General features: G+C 42.3%; 1 protein-coding gene and 1 non-coding gene across 2 annotated transcripts in view; one reads left to right on the top strand and one right to left on the bottom strand.

Moving 5' to 3' along the window:
* The first annotated feature begins 6,871 nt into the window (after positions 1–6,871).
* EDNRA (endothelin receptor type A) overlaps positions 6,872–18,435 on the top strand; it is a 73,088-nt gene continuing 61,524 nt past the window's right edge. Inside the window, 2 exon segments of the mRNA NM_174308.2 lie at positions 6,872–7,249; positions 11,572–12,066. Of these exon segments, the coding sequence (NP_776733.1) occupies positions 11,647–12,066 (420 nt within the window). The 5' untranslated portion in view covers positions 6,872–7,249; positions 11,572–11,646.
* Positions 17,115–17,218, bottom strand: LOC112442130 (U6 spliceosomal RNA). The gene has a single exon (XR_003030136.1). It is a non-coding gene; the product is annotated as a U6 spliceosomal RNA (small nuclear RNA).

The raw sequence follows: 18,435 nt of genomic DNA, 5'->3' as shown, positions 1-18,435 counted from the left end.
TGCTCTACCAGACAAACAGCACACAGACAAACCAGGAAGGAACCCATGAAAGTGAAAAAAGCTACCATTTATTGCCATTACTCCCGTTACGTGCCAAGACTTCAGGTATTAATACTTTCTTCTTTTTTTTTTAACTCTAATCTTTTTCATTTCTTCTTTGGTAGTTAAAAGTAAATTCTATCTCTCCTAAGAGAATCTTGAAAAGACGAGACAATTCTTCTATATGCCTCTCAAATAATATCACTGAATAAATTAATAATTTCTTAATAACATCTAATACCTTGTGGTTATTGTTGTTCATTCACTAAGTCGTATCCGACTATTTGCAGATCCCATGGATTGCAGCATGCCAGGCCTCCCTGTCCTTCACCATCTCCCAGAGTTTGCCCAAGTTCATCCCCATTGAGTCAGTGATGCCATCCAACCATCTCATCCTCTGTCACCCTCTTCTCCTCCTACCCTCAATCTTTCCCAGCAGCAGGGTCTTTTCCCATGAGTAGGCTCTTCACATCAGATGGCCAAAGTATTGGAGCTTCAGCTCTTCCCTGTTAGCTCAGATAGTAAAGAATCTAATGCCTAGTCCAAATCTAAATTTTCCTAGTTCTCAAAAAAATGTCCTCTATAACTGGTTTATGAAAACCAGGATCCAATCCAGGACAATGTAACTCCTTTATGTTTCTAATCTAGAAAAAAAAAATCCCTTTTTTAATTGATTAATTCATTGAAGAGACAGGGTTAGTTGTCCTGTAAAATGTCATAGTTTCTGGATTTATCTATCTGCTTCTCCATGGTATATAACTTGTGTGTTCATCTTCCATCTTTCCTGGAAACAAGAATAGCTAAAGTTTTGATTCAGGTTAAACATTTTGGGCCAGATGGAATATGTCATAAGAGGACACCTAGTATCTGCTCAGCCAATCATGAGTGATGCTTGATTTTTCAGTCCTCCAGTGAGGCAACCAGCAGTTTACAAAACACCTGGGCTACATTCTGCTGCTGCTGCTGCTAAGTCGCTTCAGTCGTGTTGGACTCTGTGTGACCCCATAGACGGCGGCCCACCAGGCTCCCCCATCCCTGAGATTCTCCACGCAAGAACACTGGAGTGGGTTGCCATTTCCTTCTCCAGTGCATGAAAGTGAAAAGTGAAAGTGAAGTCCCTCAGTCATGTCCAACTCTTCACGACCCCTTGGACTGTAGCCTACCAGGTTCCTCTGTCCATGGGATTTTCCAGGCAACAGTACTGGAGTGGGGTGCCATTGCCTTCTCCAGGGCTACATTCTACCTTCAGTATATTTTGATGAGATATCCTGCAGTCTTGACCACCAGGTGCAAAACACTGTTGCAGTCAGAAAACACTTTAGAGGGACTTTCCTGGCAATTTAATGGTCACGAATCCGCCCTCCAAAGCAGGGGACAATCCCTAGTCGGGAACTAAGATCCCACATACTGCAGGGCAACTAAGCCTGAGCGTTGCAACTCCTGAGCCCCCACGTGCTACAACTAGAGAGCCCACGAGCTGCAACTCAGACCCAGTGCAGCCAAATTAAATAATCAATCATTTATTTATTTGAAAAGCAACAGTTTAGAATACTTCCTTTTGTGAATTTAGATTAAAAATGGACCTTCAACTCCCAGGGCTTGCTTTCTCGCCTCCAGACCAGTGATACTCACTGCCAACAGCAAATCTCAGCTCTGATAATGCCTAGTGCTGCTCTAACAGATTCAGGATCTGGTGTGCACTTCCCCAATCTCTCAGTCTCTCTTCTCACAACCAGCTGTCCAGCCTTTATCTCTGTGGTTCACACTGCGAGATTCAGACCCTTTATTGCAGTTCAGATTTCAGGAGCTAAGGAATTAGCAATTGTGAAATGGGTCTGCACATTTGAATCAAGGAACTTAAATTCATAAGAACATTTATCCCAAGGACACAAGAAAAGTTGCTTTTTAAGTGCTATCTTGAGTATGTCTTAATCTTCTGCAATTATTCTTCAGGAGATCAATGATAATATGACACTGAGAAAAACCATTGTAACTGCCATTACAGTAATTCTCCACTTAATGAGCAGCTTGAACCAGAAGTCTAGTGCACCTGAAAAGACTTCCTGCAACCTAGAAGATCTGCATATTGCATCCAATCCATCTTCCAGGAAAAATAAACAACCTATGGGAGCTGAGTTGAAAAACTTGGTTGAAAATATAAATTATATGTTTGTTAAAAGTATAAAGCAGAGAATACAGAAGTGGGGCAAGTATTTAAAGTCTTGGCTATGGGGAGAGGGTAGGTAATTTAAATAGCTGGTTTAAAATCCGCTGAAGTCATTTTCCCCAAAGTAAAGCAGAGAGGATGAGAAAGTAAATCTCCAAAAGCTAAGGAAGGTTTGGATTGTTCTCAGCTAGAATGAGGCAACTCCAATGTCTTACAAAGGCAGATCTATGCCAGCAATCCACATAAACATATTTGTTTGTATCTAAAGATCTTTCTCGGAGAGACAGAAAGCTCTTTAATGAACTTATAGAGCAGGTCAAAAGATAATATTATAGGTGGGAAGATTCCATCTTAATGTGAGGAAGAAATTTTTTGTTGTGGTAAAATATACATAAAATCAATTTATCATTTTAACCATTTTTAAGTGTCTGGTTGTGGCATTAAGTACAACCATTACCACTATCCACCTCCAGAACATTTTCATCATTCTATACTGAAACTCTGAAGCCCATTAAACAACAAATCCTCCTTCCCAGAGCCCCTCGTAACCACCATTCTACTTTCTGTCTCTATGATATCAACTACCTCGTAGAACTACCACCTAAATGAGGTGCAATACCTCTCCTTTTGCATTTGGCTTATTTCACTTAGCATAATGTCTTCAAGTTTCATCTATGTTGTAGCATGTATCAGAATTGTATTCCTTTATAAGCCTGAATAATATTTCATTTACATGTACATACTACATTTTATTTGTCCGTTCATCCATAGAAGGACCTGTGAATCGTTTCCATCTTTTGGCTATTGTAAATTATGCTGCTATGAATATAAGTGTATGAATATCTGTTCAAATTCCTGCTTTCAATTATTTTGGGTATATACCCCAAAATGGACTTACAGTGATTTTATGTTTAATTTTTTGAGGAACTGCTAAACTGTTTTCCACAACTACACTATTTACATTCCCACCAGCAACACACACAGGTTCCAATTTCTCCACATTATTACCAACACTTGTTGTTTTCTACTTCTTGATAATACCTATCCAAGAATTGATGCTTTTGAACTGTGGTGTTGGAGAAGACTCTTGCGAGTCCCTTGGACTGCAAGGAGATCCAACCAGTCCATTCTGAAGGAGATCAGCTCTGGGATTTCTTTGGAAGGAATGATGCTAAAGCTGAAACTCCAGTCCTTTGGCCACCTCATGCGAAGAGTTGACTCATTGGAAAAGACTCTGACGCTGGGAGGGATTGGGGGCAGGAGGAGAAGGGGACGACAGAGGATGAGATGGCTGGATGGCATCACTGACTCGATGGACGTGAGTCTCAGTGAACTCCGGGAGTTGGTGATGGACAGGGAGGCCTGGCGTGCTGCGATTCATGGGGTCGCAAAGAGTCGGACATGACTGAGCGACTGAACTGAACTGAACTGATCCTAATGAGTGTAAAGAAAAACCTTTGAATGATTAGACCTGTACCACAGCAGGATGAGCTGTCCCAGAAGGGAGGGACTGACGGATGTGCTGTACCAGAGACTGAACAGACTGACATGTTCAGTCATGCAGGTTGTGCAGACATCCAAGCGCATCTGGTCACAAGGTAAACAAAGGCTGAAAATCAACACATGTTTCACACGCCAAGGTTTGAACCCTGGTATAGGACATTTTCTTCCCTGAAAATATTGTCAGCTTGCTAAGCCATGTGCCTGAAGTGGCACCTTTTATAATGCAAATAAAGGCACTTATAAAAGCTATGAAGTATTCGGACCAACTGACTCTTCATCATGAGGAAGCTGTAGATAGAACAGATTAATGCACAGGCTAATATCCAGTCTATTGGACTAGATGACTATTAAGGTCCTTTCCAATGGTGGTTTTCTGTGGATCTCTTCTATAGTATTACAAAATGAACCTTGAATCCTTTGACACGTCTTGCCTTGAAAGGTGAAGTCGATAACCCCTTACCTTGAATCTGGGATCCATGACTGCTTCACTAATAGGAATAACTGGAATAGGAAAAGGAATTCTGCAGGAGTAACGCTGTATCAGTTTCTAAGCCCAGATTTTAAGAAACTGGCAGCTACCATTTCCTGTCTCTTGGGACACGCCTTCTTGGAACCCAGCCACCACTCTGTGAGGAAACATAAACCACTTTGTAGGGAGACACACATGGAGAAAACCCAACACTCATTACCAAGAAAGCAAACTATCTTGGAAGTGGAGCCTCCAGCCCCAATAAAGAGGATGATCTGTCCCAGCCAAACCCTGCCCAAATTGCAGATTGATGAGTAAGGTATGTTGTTTTAAACCACTACCATTTTAGGGTGATTTTTCTTTAGCTGCAGCTGATAATCAGAACAGTCTGGAATATAATGTGACCTGTGCTCCAAACTCACATTTCCACAACATGCCTTACACCAACAGTGCACTGAAGGATTCCCAGGTGAGGTCTTCCCTAAGGAGCCCTTGATTAATTTTTTTCCATAGAATGTTCTATTTTGATAATTTACTTGATATTAAACAATCAGATTATTAAATATTCTCTCATGATTTTTAGCAAGGTGTAGTTGACTTACAATATTACGTAAGTTACAAGTATATAACGCAGTGATTCACAATTTTTACAGATTATACTCCATTTAAAGTTATTATATTACCTATATTCCCTGTGCTACATATCTCTGTAGATTATTTTATACATAGCAACTTATCCTTCTTAATCCCCAACTCCTGTTTTATCTCTCCCCTCTCTCTCCCCACTGGTAACCACTAATTCATTTTCTATATCTGTGTGGTTTCTTTTTGTTATATTTATTGTTGTTTAGTCACTCAGTCATGTCTGGCTCTTTGTGATACCATGGATTATAGCCTACCAGGCTCCTCTGTCCATGGAATTTTCCAGGCAAGATTACTGGAGTGGCTTGTCATTTCCTTCTTATATTTATTAGTTTGTTTTATTCTTTAGATCCCACATGTAAGTGATCACATACAGTACTTGTCTTTCTCTGCCTTATTTCACTAAACATAATATCCTTTGAATCCATCCATGTTGCAAATGGCAAAATTTGGGGTTTTTTATGGCTTAGTAGTATTCCATAATATATATATATATGTACTTTATTAAAAAGCAGAGACATTACTTTGCCAACAAAGGTCCATCTAGTCAAAGGTATGGTTTTTCCAGTAGTCATGTATGAATGTGAGAGTTGGAACATAAAGAAGACTGAGAGCCGAAGAACTGATGCGTTTGAACTGTGGTGTTGGAGAAGACTCTTGAGAGTCCCTTGGTCTGCAATGAGATCCAACCAGTCAATCCTAAAGGAAACCAGTCCTGAATATTCATTAGAAGGACTGATGCTGAAGCTGAAGCTCCAGTACTTTGGCCACCTGATGCGAAGAGCTGACTCATTAGAAAAGAGCCTGATGCCAGGAAAGATTGAAGTCAGGAGGAGAAGGGGATGACAGAGGACAAGATGGTTGGATGGCATCACCGACTCGATAGACATGAGTTTGAGCAAGCTCTGGGAGATGGTAAAGGACAGGGGATCCTGGTGTGCTGCAGTCCATGGGCTCACAAAGAGTCAAACATGACTGACTGACTGAACAACAACAACTTCTTTATCCATTCATCTATTGATGCATACTTGCGGTGCTTCCAAATTTTGGTGATTATAAATAATGCACTGGGGTACATGTATCTTTTTGAATTAGTGTTTTCAGTTTTCTTCAGAGATATACCTAGGAGTGGAATTGCTGGCTCATATGGCAGCTCTATTTTTAGTTTTTCAAGAAATCTCCCTACTGTGTTCCATAGTGGCTGCACCAATTTACATGCCCATCAAGAGAGTATAAGGTTTCCTTTTTAAGGAGTTTTGATTTCTTTTCCTCATCTGCCTCATCTCCTCTCCCATATTCCCATTTAAGATAAAACCGTTGAAACCCACCTTCGGCAGCATCTGCACCCTCCCTGATTGGATTTCTTGAGGAATCATAGGTTTCTCAGAGCCGCCCACTGGACCCTTCCACAGTCTCTTCAGGAGCTCCTATTTTACCCTGAGCCAGTAGTATATAGCCTTCAAGGGACAACATAGACGCAAAACGTCCTTGAAACAGCTGCTGTGCACACGGGCTCCTTGTTGCTGTTCAGTTGCAAAGTTCTGCTGAACTCTTTGCCACCCGTGGACTGCAGCACACCACGGTTCCCTGTCCTTCACTATCTCTTGGAGTTTGCTCAAATTCATGTCCACTGAATGGGTGATGCAACCTAACCATCTCATCCTCTGCCGCCCCCTTCTCCTTTTGCCTTCAATCTTTCCCAGCACTTGAACTTGCTATAAACTTAAGAGGGAGCTTAGAAGCCAAGCAAAGGGGCAGGGAACGCAGAGCATAAACCGCTGGTTCCGGACCCTGACTCTCTGCAGCTGCTCCATGCAGATCAAATCTGCCTGCCACTGGGGAGGGAAAGGTTTCTCAGCAAGCCCTTCCTTAGTTCTGGGTCTCGTTTGTTAAACTACCCTCCTCCTCAACGACCGCCCCCGCACCACCACCACTTTCATTTCAGGAAGGAAATAGTTAAAAAGACTCCTGCCCTTCAGGGCCTGGGAGGGGGCGGCCGCCTAGTGCCTTATAGTGGCTGCATCCCTGGAGGGCTGGAAGGCTGGGACATTCTCGCCGCCCCAGAGTGGAGTAGATCTGGGAGCTTTGGGAGGAGAAGGGGAGCACAGACGCGAGGCGCGTTCCTTCGGAGTTTTCTTTTTCTTGAGAACCCTCGCGCGCGCGCACAGCCAGCCCTTTGGTCTGGAGATTGCGGACCAGAGGTGGAGAAGCTCCATCCCCCCTCGGTGGCTGAAGCCTGGCGGCTCGGGGAGGACCTCCCCAGAGAAGCCGTGCCCAGGAAGTTTTCCGAAGCGGAGGCAACGGTGCCACCCGGGCCGCCGCCGCGCCGGATCCCGGGACATTCGCCATTCACCTTCGCCGGCTCGGCTTCAACTTGCCCGGGCGCCGCACACAGACCGGGCAGCCGTCTGAGCCCGCGGAGCTCCACGGTCGGTGCAACTCTTTCCTCTCCGGGTCCAGAGTCGGGTGGGGGAGACACTGATGGGTCCCTGCGTAGGGAGGAGAGGGGACCTCCGAGCGTTGTCGCCCGGCGCCGGCACCTCTTGCACCGGGGCTGGCATCACCTGCCCGCGGGGGCGCGTGGCTGCGCGGGCGCCTTCCTGGGCGGGTGCACGCCCGGGAAAGTTTGGGGTTTGGGAAACTGATCCAAACCCCTCAGCCTTCCCAGGCGGGCGGCGGAGTTTTCGTCAAAAGAAAACCTGGGTCTCCCTTTTCCAGGCGTGCGAGAACTTTGTGGACCATCACGCCCGTGTCGCTGGCTTCAAAGCCCGCTTGTGAAGTTTGCCCCGCAGCCCGCTGCTCCCGCACGCCCGGGACGTGCCGAGGGTAGCCAAGGGCACCGGGTGTGAGGGGCGGATGTGTTTGGGAAAGATGTTTTTGGAGAACCCCCAGGGCAGCTACTTTGGAAACCTGCCTGTGGAGGTCTGGGCGTTTTGTTCTGTGTCCTCCTTTAAAGGACACTTGTCGCCCTTCACGTGCGGAAAACAAGGGCCGTTCCCACATAATCAGCCTCTGTTTACGCCGTCCTAATGGCGTTCCGGGTACTTGGCGGCAGAGGGGGTGGGCTGGGAGGCATATTAAAGACAGGCGTTGTCAGTCAAGAGAGTTACTAATTTCTGACTCAGTGAGCAAAACCCACCAAAGTTGGGGGGGAAACTTATTTAAAAGTTCCTAGATTATTTGTGTGTTTTTTTTTTTTTTTTCTCTTGTAGATTATTTATGGCTCCCTCGCCCCCACCCTCCGTTTTGTGTTAACTAATTGAGAAATACCTTGGCAATCATTTCATGTAAATTACCTGCTCTAAACTCATGCCATGTGGGTAAGGTTGGAATTTCCAAATCACGAATTTGGTGAACTTTGATCCGGAGAGTCCCCAGATGTGAAAAGGTTTAAGCATCAGGATAGAGTCCTCTTGCTTCATAATAGCTTTTGAACTCCAGCAGATCCTTAGACCCCAAATATGAAGAATGCTGAATCTGTAAACCAGGTTCCTCAGGTCTGAACCTGAGAGGCTTCACCAGAGCTATGACTGATGATGAGTGATGATCTGAAGCCAGGGTGACTAGGTCCATGGAGATGAGCTAAGACTCATCCTTGGAGGAACACGCAGTTCAGAGGGCTTTTTCCCTTTGGTTTTGTGTCTTTAACCCAGTGATCATATGGCAGCTTCATGCCTTTGCCAAGTATGCCTTAGTTCTGCAGCTCCGTGTGTGTACAGACAGGGCTGAGAGAGATGACTTCAGAAATGGTGGTGTCAGTGTTGGAGGAGGGAGGCAAGTGGTTTTCATGGTAGCCGGCTCACACTTTGATAAGAACCCACAGCTTTGATAAGACTCAACTCTTGCCGTAATCAGCTCACCAAGTGAACCAAAGTGCTGATATTCAAACAGTAGTGCTACTTTTGTGAACCACCTAGCCAGGTCCGTTCACAAAATATCCTCCTAGCAGACTATGATGGGCAAAGAGCCATTCCATTTCTGAGAAAGGCCTTCTTGTCTCTTACTTTGAAGAAAACTCATTAAGGTTCATTCCCATTGGGAAACTGGAAGGCATTAGTCATTAAATAGCATAAGATATTGAAGAATTTCCTTTCTTCCATCTCTGAAGAGGAGGGTGACGATGTGCTTTATTCTTGGAGCGGTGTGGAGTGGAGTCCTGATCACCACTGTGTAACTGAAATAGCGGCGTTTCATAGGTCTATCAATATTTTGTCAGATACTCCAAACTGTAATACACAAGGGGGAAAAAAAAAGCTGCATACTATTTGACTTGGTCAAAAAGTTCATTTGGGCTTTTCCATAAGCTGATACAAAAAACCCAAATAAACTTTTTGGCCAATCCAATAATTAAAATTGTCTAGGCAGAACCGTATGCCCAGTATGCTCGTAGCTTAGAAAAATTGATATCTGAATCATTTAATCAGACTGAGTCAAGTCCTATGATTAATTAGAGTGAAGGGTTATACCTGTCCTACCACTTCTTGGTCACAAAAATGTAACTTCTTCAAGGCTGTTTCCTCATGATATTCTCCCTGCCTACCTAGAGTTGTAAAGCTCAATTCAGATAACAAATAGGTGTATAATAGATTACCATAGTACGTAAACTTTTTTTTGGCCTCGTGGCATAGTTTCCTGACCAGGGATGGAACCCGTGCTCCCTGCAGTGAAATCACAGTGTCTTAACCACTGGACCACCAGGGAAGTCCCAAATGTTATTATTAATTCAGGTTCCTAGGGAAAAAATCTCTGGGGAAGGCAAAAGTATACAGTATTGCACCTTACATTTACTTTAGACCTTCTGTACATTTTTAATAAATCTTATTTCTTCATATATTGACTAAGCCCTAAGCTTTATTAATAACCAAGATAACTGTCAAACTCCTAAAAATGGTTGATATCAACGATGGATAGACTCAAAAGGACACAATTCTTAAAACTTAAATTGTGACCTGGGTGTGTTCATCATATGTACACACTATATCGTAAATGAAAGATTCACAAAAACTCACAGAAAATATCCAAAATATAAAAATGGGAAGAGCCATTTTTATATATGTTTGTTGTGTAATCACCAACCTCCCTCATTTTCCCAGCATCTTTTCTTTAAGCATTGAAGTAGAAATCTAGACTTCCTGAACAAGAAGGACCACTTGCTCTCTGCCAGTGACTAAAACAAAACAATGAAATGGTCTTTTGAAATCATATCTAAGCACCCTGCAATGCCTGTTGCTTCTTCAGAATGCTTGAAACATTGTTGAACATTTTAAGTGCTAAGTGAGTGTACAGTCTAGCAGTTAGGAGCTCAGACTCAAAGGCAGACTCACCTGCCTTGGTGTCATGGAAGGGCCACATCAACTACGGTCTTGACAAGCTACTTGACCTTCCTGAGCCTGTTTCCCTGTGTTTATAATGGAAACAGATACATAGTTCTCATGGTCATTGTATGGATGAGATGACATCACACGTGTGAAGTGCTCAATGTGGTGAATGGCTGGTCAGAATCAATGTAGCTATAAAAGATGTTTAAAGAATGTATAAAGGATATTTGGAAAATCAAATAGTACACCTGGTCTGGGAAAGTCCATTCCTCCTAGTGCTACTCATTGACAAATATTCTTATAGTAATGTCTGACAAATGGAAGAGCAAAAAATCCTGTCAGAGGATGTAGATTGGACTTCCCTGAAGGTTAAGACTTCCTGTGGTTAAGACTCCAGGCTTCCAAAGCAGGGGGCATGTATTCAATCCCTGGTCAGGGAACTAAGATCCCACATGCTGTGCAATGCCCACCCCTCCAAAAAGATGTAGATTGTACACGTTATTCATCCAGGTTTTTAGTAAAATAAATATTCTGTCTTTATCAACTATCTTATTTTTAATTGACTAAGATTGTTAAATGTATTGATGGTTTAATCACAGTTCTGATTTTCAGTGAACATAATACTTAAGAGCATCTGAGCTGCATTTTATCTCTATTTTATTAAACACACACGTGCATTTTATTTCTACATCATAGAAATAAACACACATGTTAACAGCACACATGTTGAAATACTAGATTGTTAATTATAAAATTTGGTGATTTTATGCCTTACTACTACATGACTTTCACTCAGTATGTAATGTCTTTTCCATTAGTAAATAAAATATTGTTATCTCAACTCTTGAAGATTTTCTGTACTTCAGGCTATCAGCCTAAGTGTAAGGGAGAAAAGAAAGTAACTTCTGCACTACTTAAAGGAAAAACTGTCAAGTCCTCATTCATATTATAATCTAGATGTAGATGTGTGCACGCGTGTTCAGTTGCTTCAGTCCGACTCTGTGCGACCCTATGGACTGTAGCCCTCCAGGCTCCTCTATCCATGGGACTTCCCGGGCAAGAATACTGGAGTGATTTGCCATGCCTCCTCCAGGGGATCTTCCCAACCCAGGGATTGAACCTGAGGCATCTCCTGCATCTTCTATATTGCAGGCGGACTCTTTACCACTGAGCCACCCAGGAAGCCCCAGATGTAGGTATAGCCATGGAGAAAGGTGAGAGAGACAGAGGCAGAGGCAAAGATACAGAGATATAACTTGCCCTAATAGCTCTGAGCTTGTCTGCTTTTGTTCCGCCATGGGGTAACCTGACACAGTTGTTATCTACTTACCAAATAAATCCTGCTTTTTAATTGAAGCAGTAAATTATCGACTGCAATCTTACTGGCAGCTGGATTTGTAACCAAAATCATTTTTTCTCTTTTCTTTTTCCAGGTGGAGAAAGAAAAAAAAAAAAAAGAGGGTGTCAAATCAACAGATTAAGTGACATTTCCTGAAATTTGCATCGAGATGGAAACCTTTTGGCTCAGGTTGTCCTTCTGGGTGGCTCTGGTTGGAGGTGTCATCAGTGATAACCCTGAAAGCTACAGCACAAACCTAAGCATCCATGTGGACAGTGTCGCCACTTTCCATGGGACAGAACTCAGCTTCGTGGTCACCACACATCAACCCACGAATTTGGCCCTCCCCAGCAATGGCTCAATGCACAACTATTGCCCACAACAGACTAAGATTACTTCAGCTTTCAAATACATTAACACTGTGATATCATGTACTATTTTCATCGTGGGAATGGTGGGGAATGCAACCCTGCTCAGGATCATTTACCAGAACAAGTGCATGAGGAATGGCCCCAACGCGCTGATAGCCAGCCTTGCCCTGGGAGACCTTATCTATGTGGTCATTGATCTCCCTATCAATGTATTTAAGGTAGGAAATCACCACACGTGCGTTTGCAGGTTGGAATGCATGCTCTGGTTCCGCAGTTGAGAGAGGTGCTACAGACCTTTCTGTCCTTTGGAATTTCAGTCTGTGCTTTTACTGAGAGCCATTTCTGCTGTCTTGAAACTGGGTGACATTTATAATTCTTATTATTTCTTCAATGTGACACTGATTTTCTGACTTACAGAGTATCTCAGGGATGACTCTTCAAAGTTATGGTCTTCCATGAATGGGGTTCTCATACCAGTCCTAAGCTGGCTGAGTGGATGGGCAATATGGGAAAAGAACAGTGGATGTTTTTGAGATTCCATTTCTGGGGTGAGACCTACTGAGCCCAACAAGTATTTAAAATAAATATATCTTCAGTTTTACTTACCTTTTCAGCGTGATGCTGTCTGGGAGCCAGATAGCCACAGTGTGACTTGAAATGAGAGGGCTTGTTTTATTTTGACTGGCTGATTAAAGTCAAAGGTCATGCTGGCTTCTGCAGTTATCTGGGTGACTTAGAGATAACAGGGTGCACGTGATGGTAAGCCAGTGGCGACCACGCTGAGCAGTGTTGCTAAAACCATTTAAAACAGGCATCGGTTTACTGCTGCCTCCTTCCTGGTTTCAGCTTACATTTATCGAGCACCCACTGTGTGCCTGCGTGCTCCCACTGTCCAGAGCTAGGCAGCAGGACCCAAGTTAGTGCCTGGGTAGGAGAAAATGATAACTCACCCATTGTTGGTGTGATCACCTCGCTCTCGGGACTAGTTAGTACCAAAACAACTACAGCCAAAAGGAATTAGTCATTCCATATTTGGTTTAGTGGTTGTGAGGGGAAAACTGCTGCAAGAATTCAAATGAGCTAAAATTCAAATGAAATTTCATGATCTTTGCCAGATGTTTTGGAATGTCTTTATTCCTAGCCCAGGGAAAGCACGTTCCTCAGCCTTCTTTTTTTTTTTTTTTCTTCTATGTATTATCTGAAGAAACAAAACTATTCTGAGCAAGAATACTCTGAAATATGACAAAGTGGAAAGTTTTGTCAGTTACAGACATGATTAGTTCTATGAGAAATAATAGCCTCTCGGTTTTAAGTAGATAGACTCCAACCGTGGTGAAATGACACTACCTACTAGAAAAAGCAGTGGTCTGACAACAAAGATGAAAACACTCATGAAAACTTTGAACATTACAAGGAAATAAATCATCTCACAATTATTCCGTTACACTGTTTGCCGAATTGGGGGAATTAGACAACAAAAAGTTAAAAATCACGTACCATCTCTTTCCACAGAAGGCCATGAACACATGTGTTTTCTATTTGAACTTAAAGCAGAATTTCAGAACCAGATTAGGAGGCAAAATTGTAAATAGGAGGCAAAGGTGTAAATAATTTAAACTATTTAGCATATGCTACAGAACTTAATTTTTTTTCTTTTCAAAAGTTTTTTATTTTCTCTTTGTGAAATAGTACATGTACTCAACCTAGCTTCCTCAAGACATCTCTTTAGTAAGAGATTAAAAAATGTTGACATGACTTATTCACAATCATGGTGTGGATTATTAAATAAATGTTGATTATTCACATTTATACAGCTAGTTAACCAACCCATATGGCTCAGGAAAACAACAGAACTGTCTCTGAATTAATAGGCACATCAGTATCTGCTGAGAAGGAGACTTATCTCTTGGAGGTGCTCCCTGCCATTCACCAGACTAAACTTCATTTCTAGTCCATAATAACATTTTAAGTCAGATCACATGGAATATCTCCAAATTTGGTGAAAATTCAAATAAAGCTTTGTTTTACATTCATACAGCAATGCGTGAAAACTAGCACTTCCTTATTTGACCTTATAAGTCTTCCATCTTGGGAATCCAGTACTTTATACTGCTGTTTTCAACAGTGTGGACAGTTTGATGTGTTTCTTTGTTGTGGGAGTACTTTTGTATAATTCCTGCTTTTCTAAAACTCATGTAATGAGTCATTTAACCAACAGTTATTTTACCAAGTAAATCTTTGGGGTTAAAAAAAAAAAAATTACTCTTTAGTCATTTCAGTCTTCTTTTCAGGGGAAAAGAGAAAAGCCCTGGAGTGAGCATAAAAGTCTCACAATATTCAAGAGTTATACTTCCTCCTGGCAGTCCTCTTGTCTAGGCTAGGAAACCATAAGATGTTACTGTTTCTCTGATTTCTGCCTGAGAGAGTCAAGAGAATTCCTTCTAAGCAAGCTGCCTCTTGCTGTAAGAGTCTGATGCCTTGAAGTCTCACACATCAGACCTATGGATTCCTCTGACCATGCGAGCTGTCTCTGTATTTCAGGGCAAAATAGTAGCCATCCAATCTCACTGTACCATTATGTTTACAAACCAGTGAAAAGTGCACAGACTTGAAGAACATTCTGTTAAAGGGATGCATGAAGCTTCTTTATCTCCCCTGCTATTAGAATTAGGTTGAAAGAAGAATGGTTGAAAGGACGAGCCTGTTCTTCAAAGAAAGATAAGTTTTCAAATCTCACAGGTCATTGTGTTTAAGAGTTCCACCAGTTGCTTTTCAGACTCAGTTCTAAGGTGTCTCCAGAGGGCAAACATTGCGTTGAGTTGGGTTAGAATCAGAATAAGTGAAAGCAGTGAACAGGCGGCAAGCTGGACCTGCTGATTAGACTATTACAATAAAAAGGAGAGTGCGTGACAAAGTGTTCTTTCTATTCGCATTTTGTTATCTTTCTTTCACTTTGAAAGACCTTGCACTGAAACTGTTCCATGTATTGATGTACTGGAAGTGCAGTGCAGCCAGCCTCAGACAACTAGGCTGTTTCTGTTCAGTCATCATCCCATGCAGCTGGTGTTGGGTGGCTTGGGATGCTCTGTGGGCATGGAACAGGCGTTCACTACACATCTGAATTTCCAGGTTTCCTTGTTGATGTCTGTTGTGTCAGGATTTCTTCCTCCAGGCTGTAATGGATGTTGCTTGCGCTTATCACGTGCTTCTCTGCTCGGACACCCCCAAGAGCTCCTGCTGCTTCCTCCTAACACGTATGTGCAGCTCTTGTCCGAATGCCTCACTCCCCCTAAGTAACGTTCTCCGCCCTGAGGCTGGATATAGTCACCGAATTGCCTCTGCTGAAGCATGTACAAATCCTGAACTTAAAAATGAATTAGGTCTTAAGTTATATACATTGCATGGAGAAGAAATAACCCAAAAAGTGAAGAGAAATTCCTCTGGCCTTGTTTACACTCGTGTGAGTACACACACACACACACACACACACATTACCTGATAGTAAAAATCAGACTGAGACAATAAACTATAAAGTAGAAGGAACCAAAGGATGCAAATAAATGCCAATTACCTTGTTGCCTTTCAAATGGCAGTGTTGAAGAAATGCTATTATTTATCAAGGGATTACCCTAATTTTGAATTGTACAAAAAAAAAATGTATCATTAGCTTCATGAGGAGACTGACAAAAATAGGAGAGAGGAGAGAAAAGGAGTTAGTAGACCCTTTCAAATAGTCACACTTATAACCAAACTGATGATGGATTCAATCTGTCAAGAATTACACTATCTGATATCCTGATTTTTCAAGGAAGGCAAAAACGTAGCAAAATAGATCAATCTGTATATAAAATATTTACATTCATTACAATGACAAAACAAAGCATTGTATCTGTGTTTCGAATCCAAAAATACCCCCTAAAGACTCAATGACAATGTAGATTAGAAGTATAGAATCTAATAATTATATATATATTTTTTAATGAGTCATTTATGCCAACTTTAGGGAGAGAGGTTTTAAACTTGAATAGAGTGGAAACCCTAAAAGTGATGTTGGTGCATGGGTGGGCCAAAGCTTGGTATCATGTGCTCACAGTTCAGTCGCTCAGTCGTGTCCGACTCTTTGTGACCCCATGGACTGCAGCACGCCAGTCTTCCCTGTCCATCACCAACTCCCAGAGCTTACGCAAACCCATTCCATCGAGTCGGTGATGCCATGTGCTTTCAGGATAACAGTTAACTCAGAGGTGCACACAGATATGCCCATAAGCCATTGCACCTCAGCCTCTTAAGTAGAAACAGGAGTGTGGGGAAATATATGTCGGAAGGAAGCAGAATGGAGAGGATGAATGAGAATGGCAGCCACAGGAAGAGGGAAGCAGCTGAGCCCAGGGACTTGGCATGGAAATGTCATCACAGGGGGAGCTGGAACCAGTGGCGTCATAGACAATACTGTGGGTGAGTAACGGCTCCATGTAGCAGGCAGGGTAAGGCAGATCTCTGAGAACAAGCTAGGCAGCCAGGGACCTACCCAGTAATTAGTTGTTGACTAATTGCGTCCACTCCAAGCAACCACCTCTTCCTGAGGACAACAATGAAAAATAAACAAATACAATTTCTGTATGAAATTATCAAGGATATTTTGCAATGAAAAGCCAAGGTTCCCAATATGTTGCTCTGGCAGAGGATCTGAGCAATGTGGAAACCAGAGACGTTCGCACAAAGCCAGTTTATCTCCATCTTCACACAGACTTTGACATCTTGTGCAACTGGAATCCATCTTGTTTGGGCAGCCATACAAGAGTTGTTTCCGGACACCTCACATCACCAGGGCAATATCTGTGTTGGACACAAATTGCCGCAGCATATAAAGCATATGCCTCAAACATAGAACCTGTGCAATAAGTGCTTTTCAATGCGATTTAACAAAACCATGTCAAAATGATGTGATTAAAATTAACTTCTTTTTTTCCCACTGAAGTAGAGTTGATTGACAAGGTTGTGTTAATTTCTGCTGTACAGCAAAGTGATTCAGTCATACAGATATATCCTTTTTCATCTTCTTCCCCATTATGGTTTTTCACCGGATATTGAATCTAGTTCCCTGTGCTGTATAGTAGGGCCTTGTTGTTTATCCATCCTATCGATAAGAGTTTGCATCTCCTAATCCCAAACTCCCAACCCTTCCTCTCCCACCCTGCCTCCCCCTTGGCAATCGCAAGTCTGTCCTCTATGTCTGTGGGTCTCTTTCTCTTTCATAGATAAGTAAAAAATATAGGAACACTTCACAGATTTGCATGTCATCCTCGCCCAGGGGCCATGCTAATAACTGTATTGTTCCAGTTTTAGTATATGTGCTGCTGAAATGAGCACCAAAACACACTTCTAATCTGATTTTTCTGAGATCTTCAAATTAAAATATTGATGATGATAAGGACGATGATGTTAATCTGTCAGAGGGAGTCTTCATTTACAAACAAGGCACAGTATATTCTCTATGGTCTACACATACTACTCCCCCAAGCTGATCAAATTACCCACCACTGCATATATAATCATGATGTTTGCCTTTTACTCATCATCAAGCAGATAAAAACAGGCCTTTCTCATATATTCCAGTAATAGCACTATAATCATAAAATTAGGTATTCCTTAAATTTTCAGAAAGAGAACGTGTCCCTTCACTGAGCTTTCTGTCTCCTTGTTTGGTACCCCATACCCCAGCTCATCATGTCATGTTAGGTGTCTCTGACTCGGCCTCATCTCTCCATGCTTCTTTCTCATCTACTCCTCTTTATCCAGCTAACCAAGCTAAGCAAGATGATCCTTCTACCTGAAGTATTCTCCCTCATGCCTCCTCTGGTTTATTCCACTGTATTCCTCAGATCCCAGCTGCAGCATCTCTTTGTGTGGCAAGCATGCCTGACCTAGACTGGGTCAGGGCCTCTCTCCTGGGCTCCTAGGACACTCTCTGTTAACCCTGTAAGAGCACAGAACACACACTCTATTGTCTCTGTCAATTCCCTTGCCTGTCTGCCCCTCCTAGACTGCAGGTCCCCTGAGGCATGCTGCCATCATTCTCATTTATCATGGTTTCTCACACCACATCCAACAGTGTGCCCAGTTTCAAAACTACTTGATGAATGAGCAAAATAAGAAAAATGTACTGTATTTTGTCTCTATAAGAATGTTTTTCTCCCATGCAATTCCAGATCTAAAGACAGGCTTGCTTTTTGAATTTATTGAATCTCTACTATTCCCCTGCAAACCAGGATAGCTCAAAGTCCATAAATCTAGGAGAGAAATATATGCACTATCACAGGATCGTTTTCCCTTTGTCTTTAGAGGTCAAGAGTTCTTTTTCTATGGTTCTGGCATTATATTGTTTAATTTCGTCTCTCTTGAGTGGTGTAACCAATTAAAGAATCTCGTTTCAAGATTTCTGTGCAATACACAGTCCTTCAGCATAGTTGTAATTGTGGTTTCGACTGAAATATTCAACCTACAAGTGATTTGGAGTATCAAAATGAACATTCATATCATCAAACATTTTATTTGCTCTTTAGAGAACAGGAAACAGATTGATTTTC

This window comes from Bos taurus, chromosome 17, assembly GCF_002263795.3.
Source record: "Bos taurus isolate L1 Dominette 01449 registration number 42190680 breed Hereford chromosome 17, ARS-UCD2.0, whole genome shotgun sequence".
NCBI lineage: Eukaryota > Metazoa > Chordata > Mammalia > Artiodactyla > Bovidae > Bos > Bos taurus.
The sequence above is the reverse complement of the archived record's forward strand: the minus strand, read 5'-3'. Positions and strand labels throughout refer to the sequence as shown.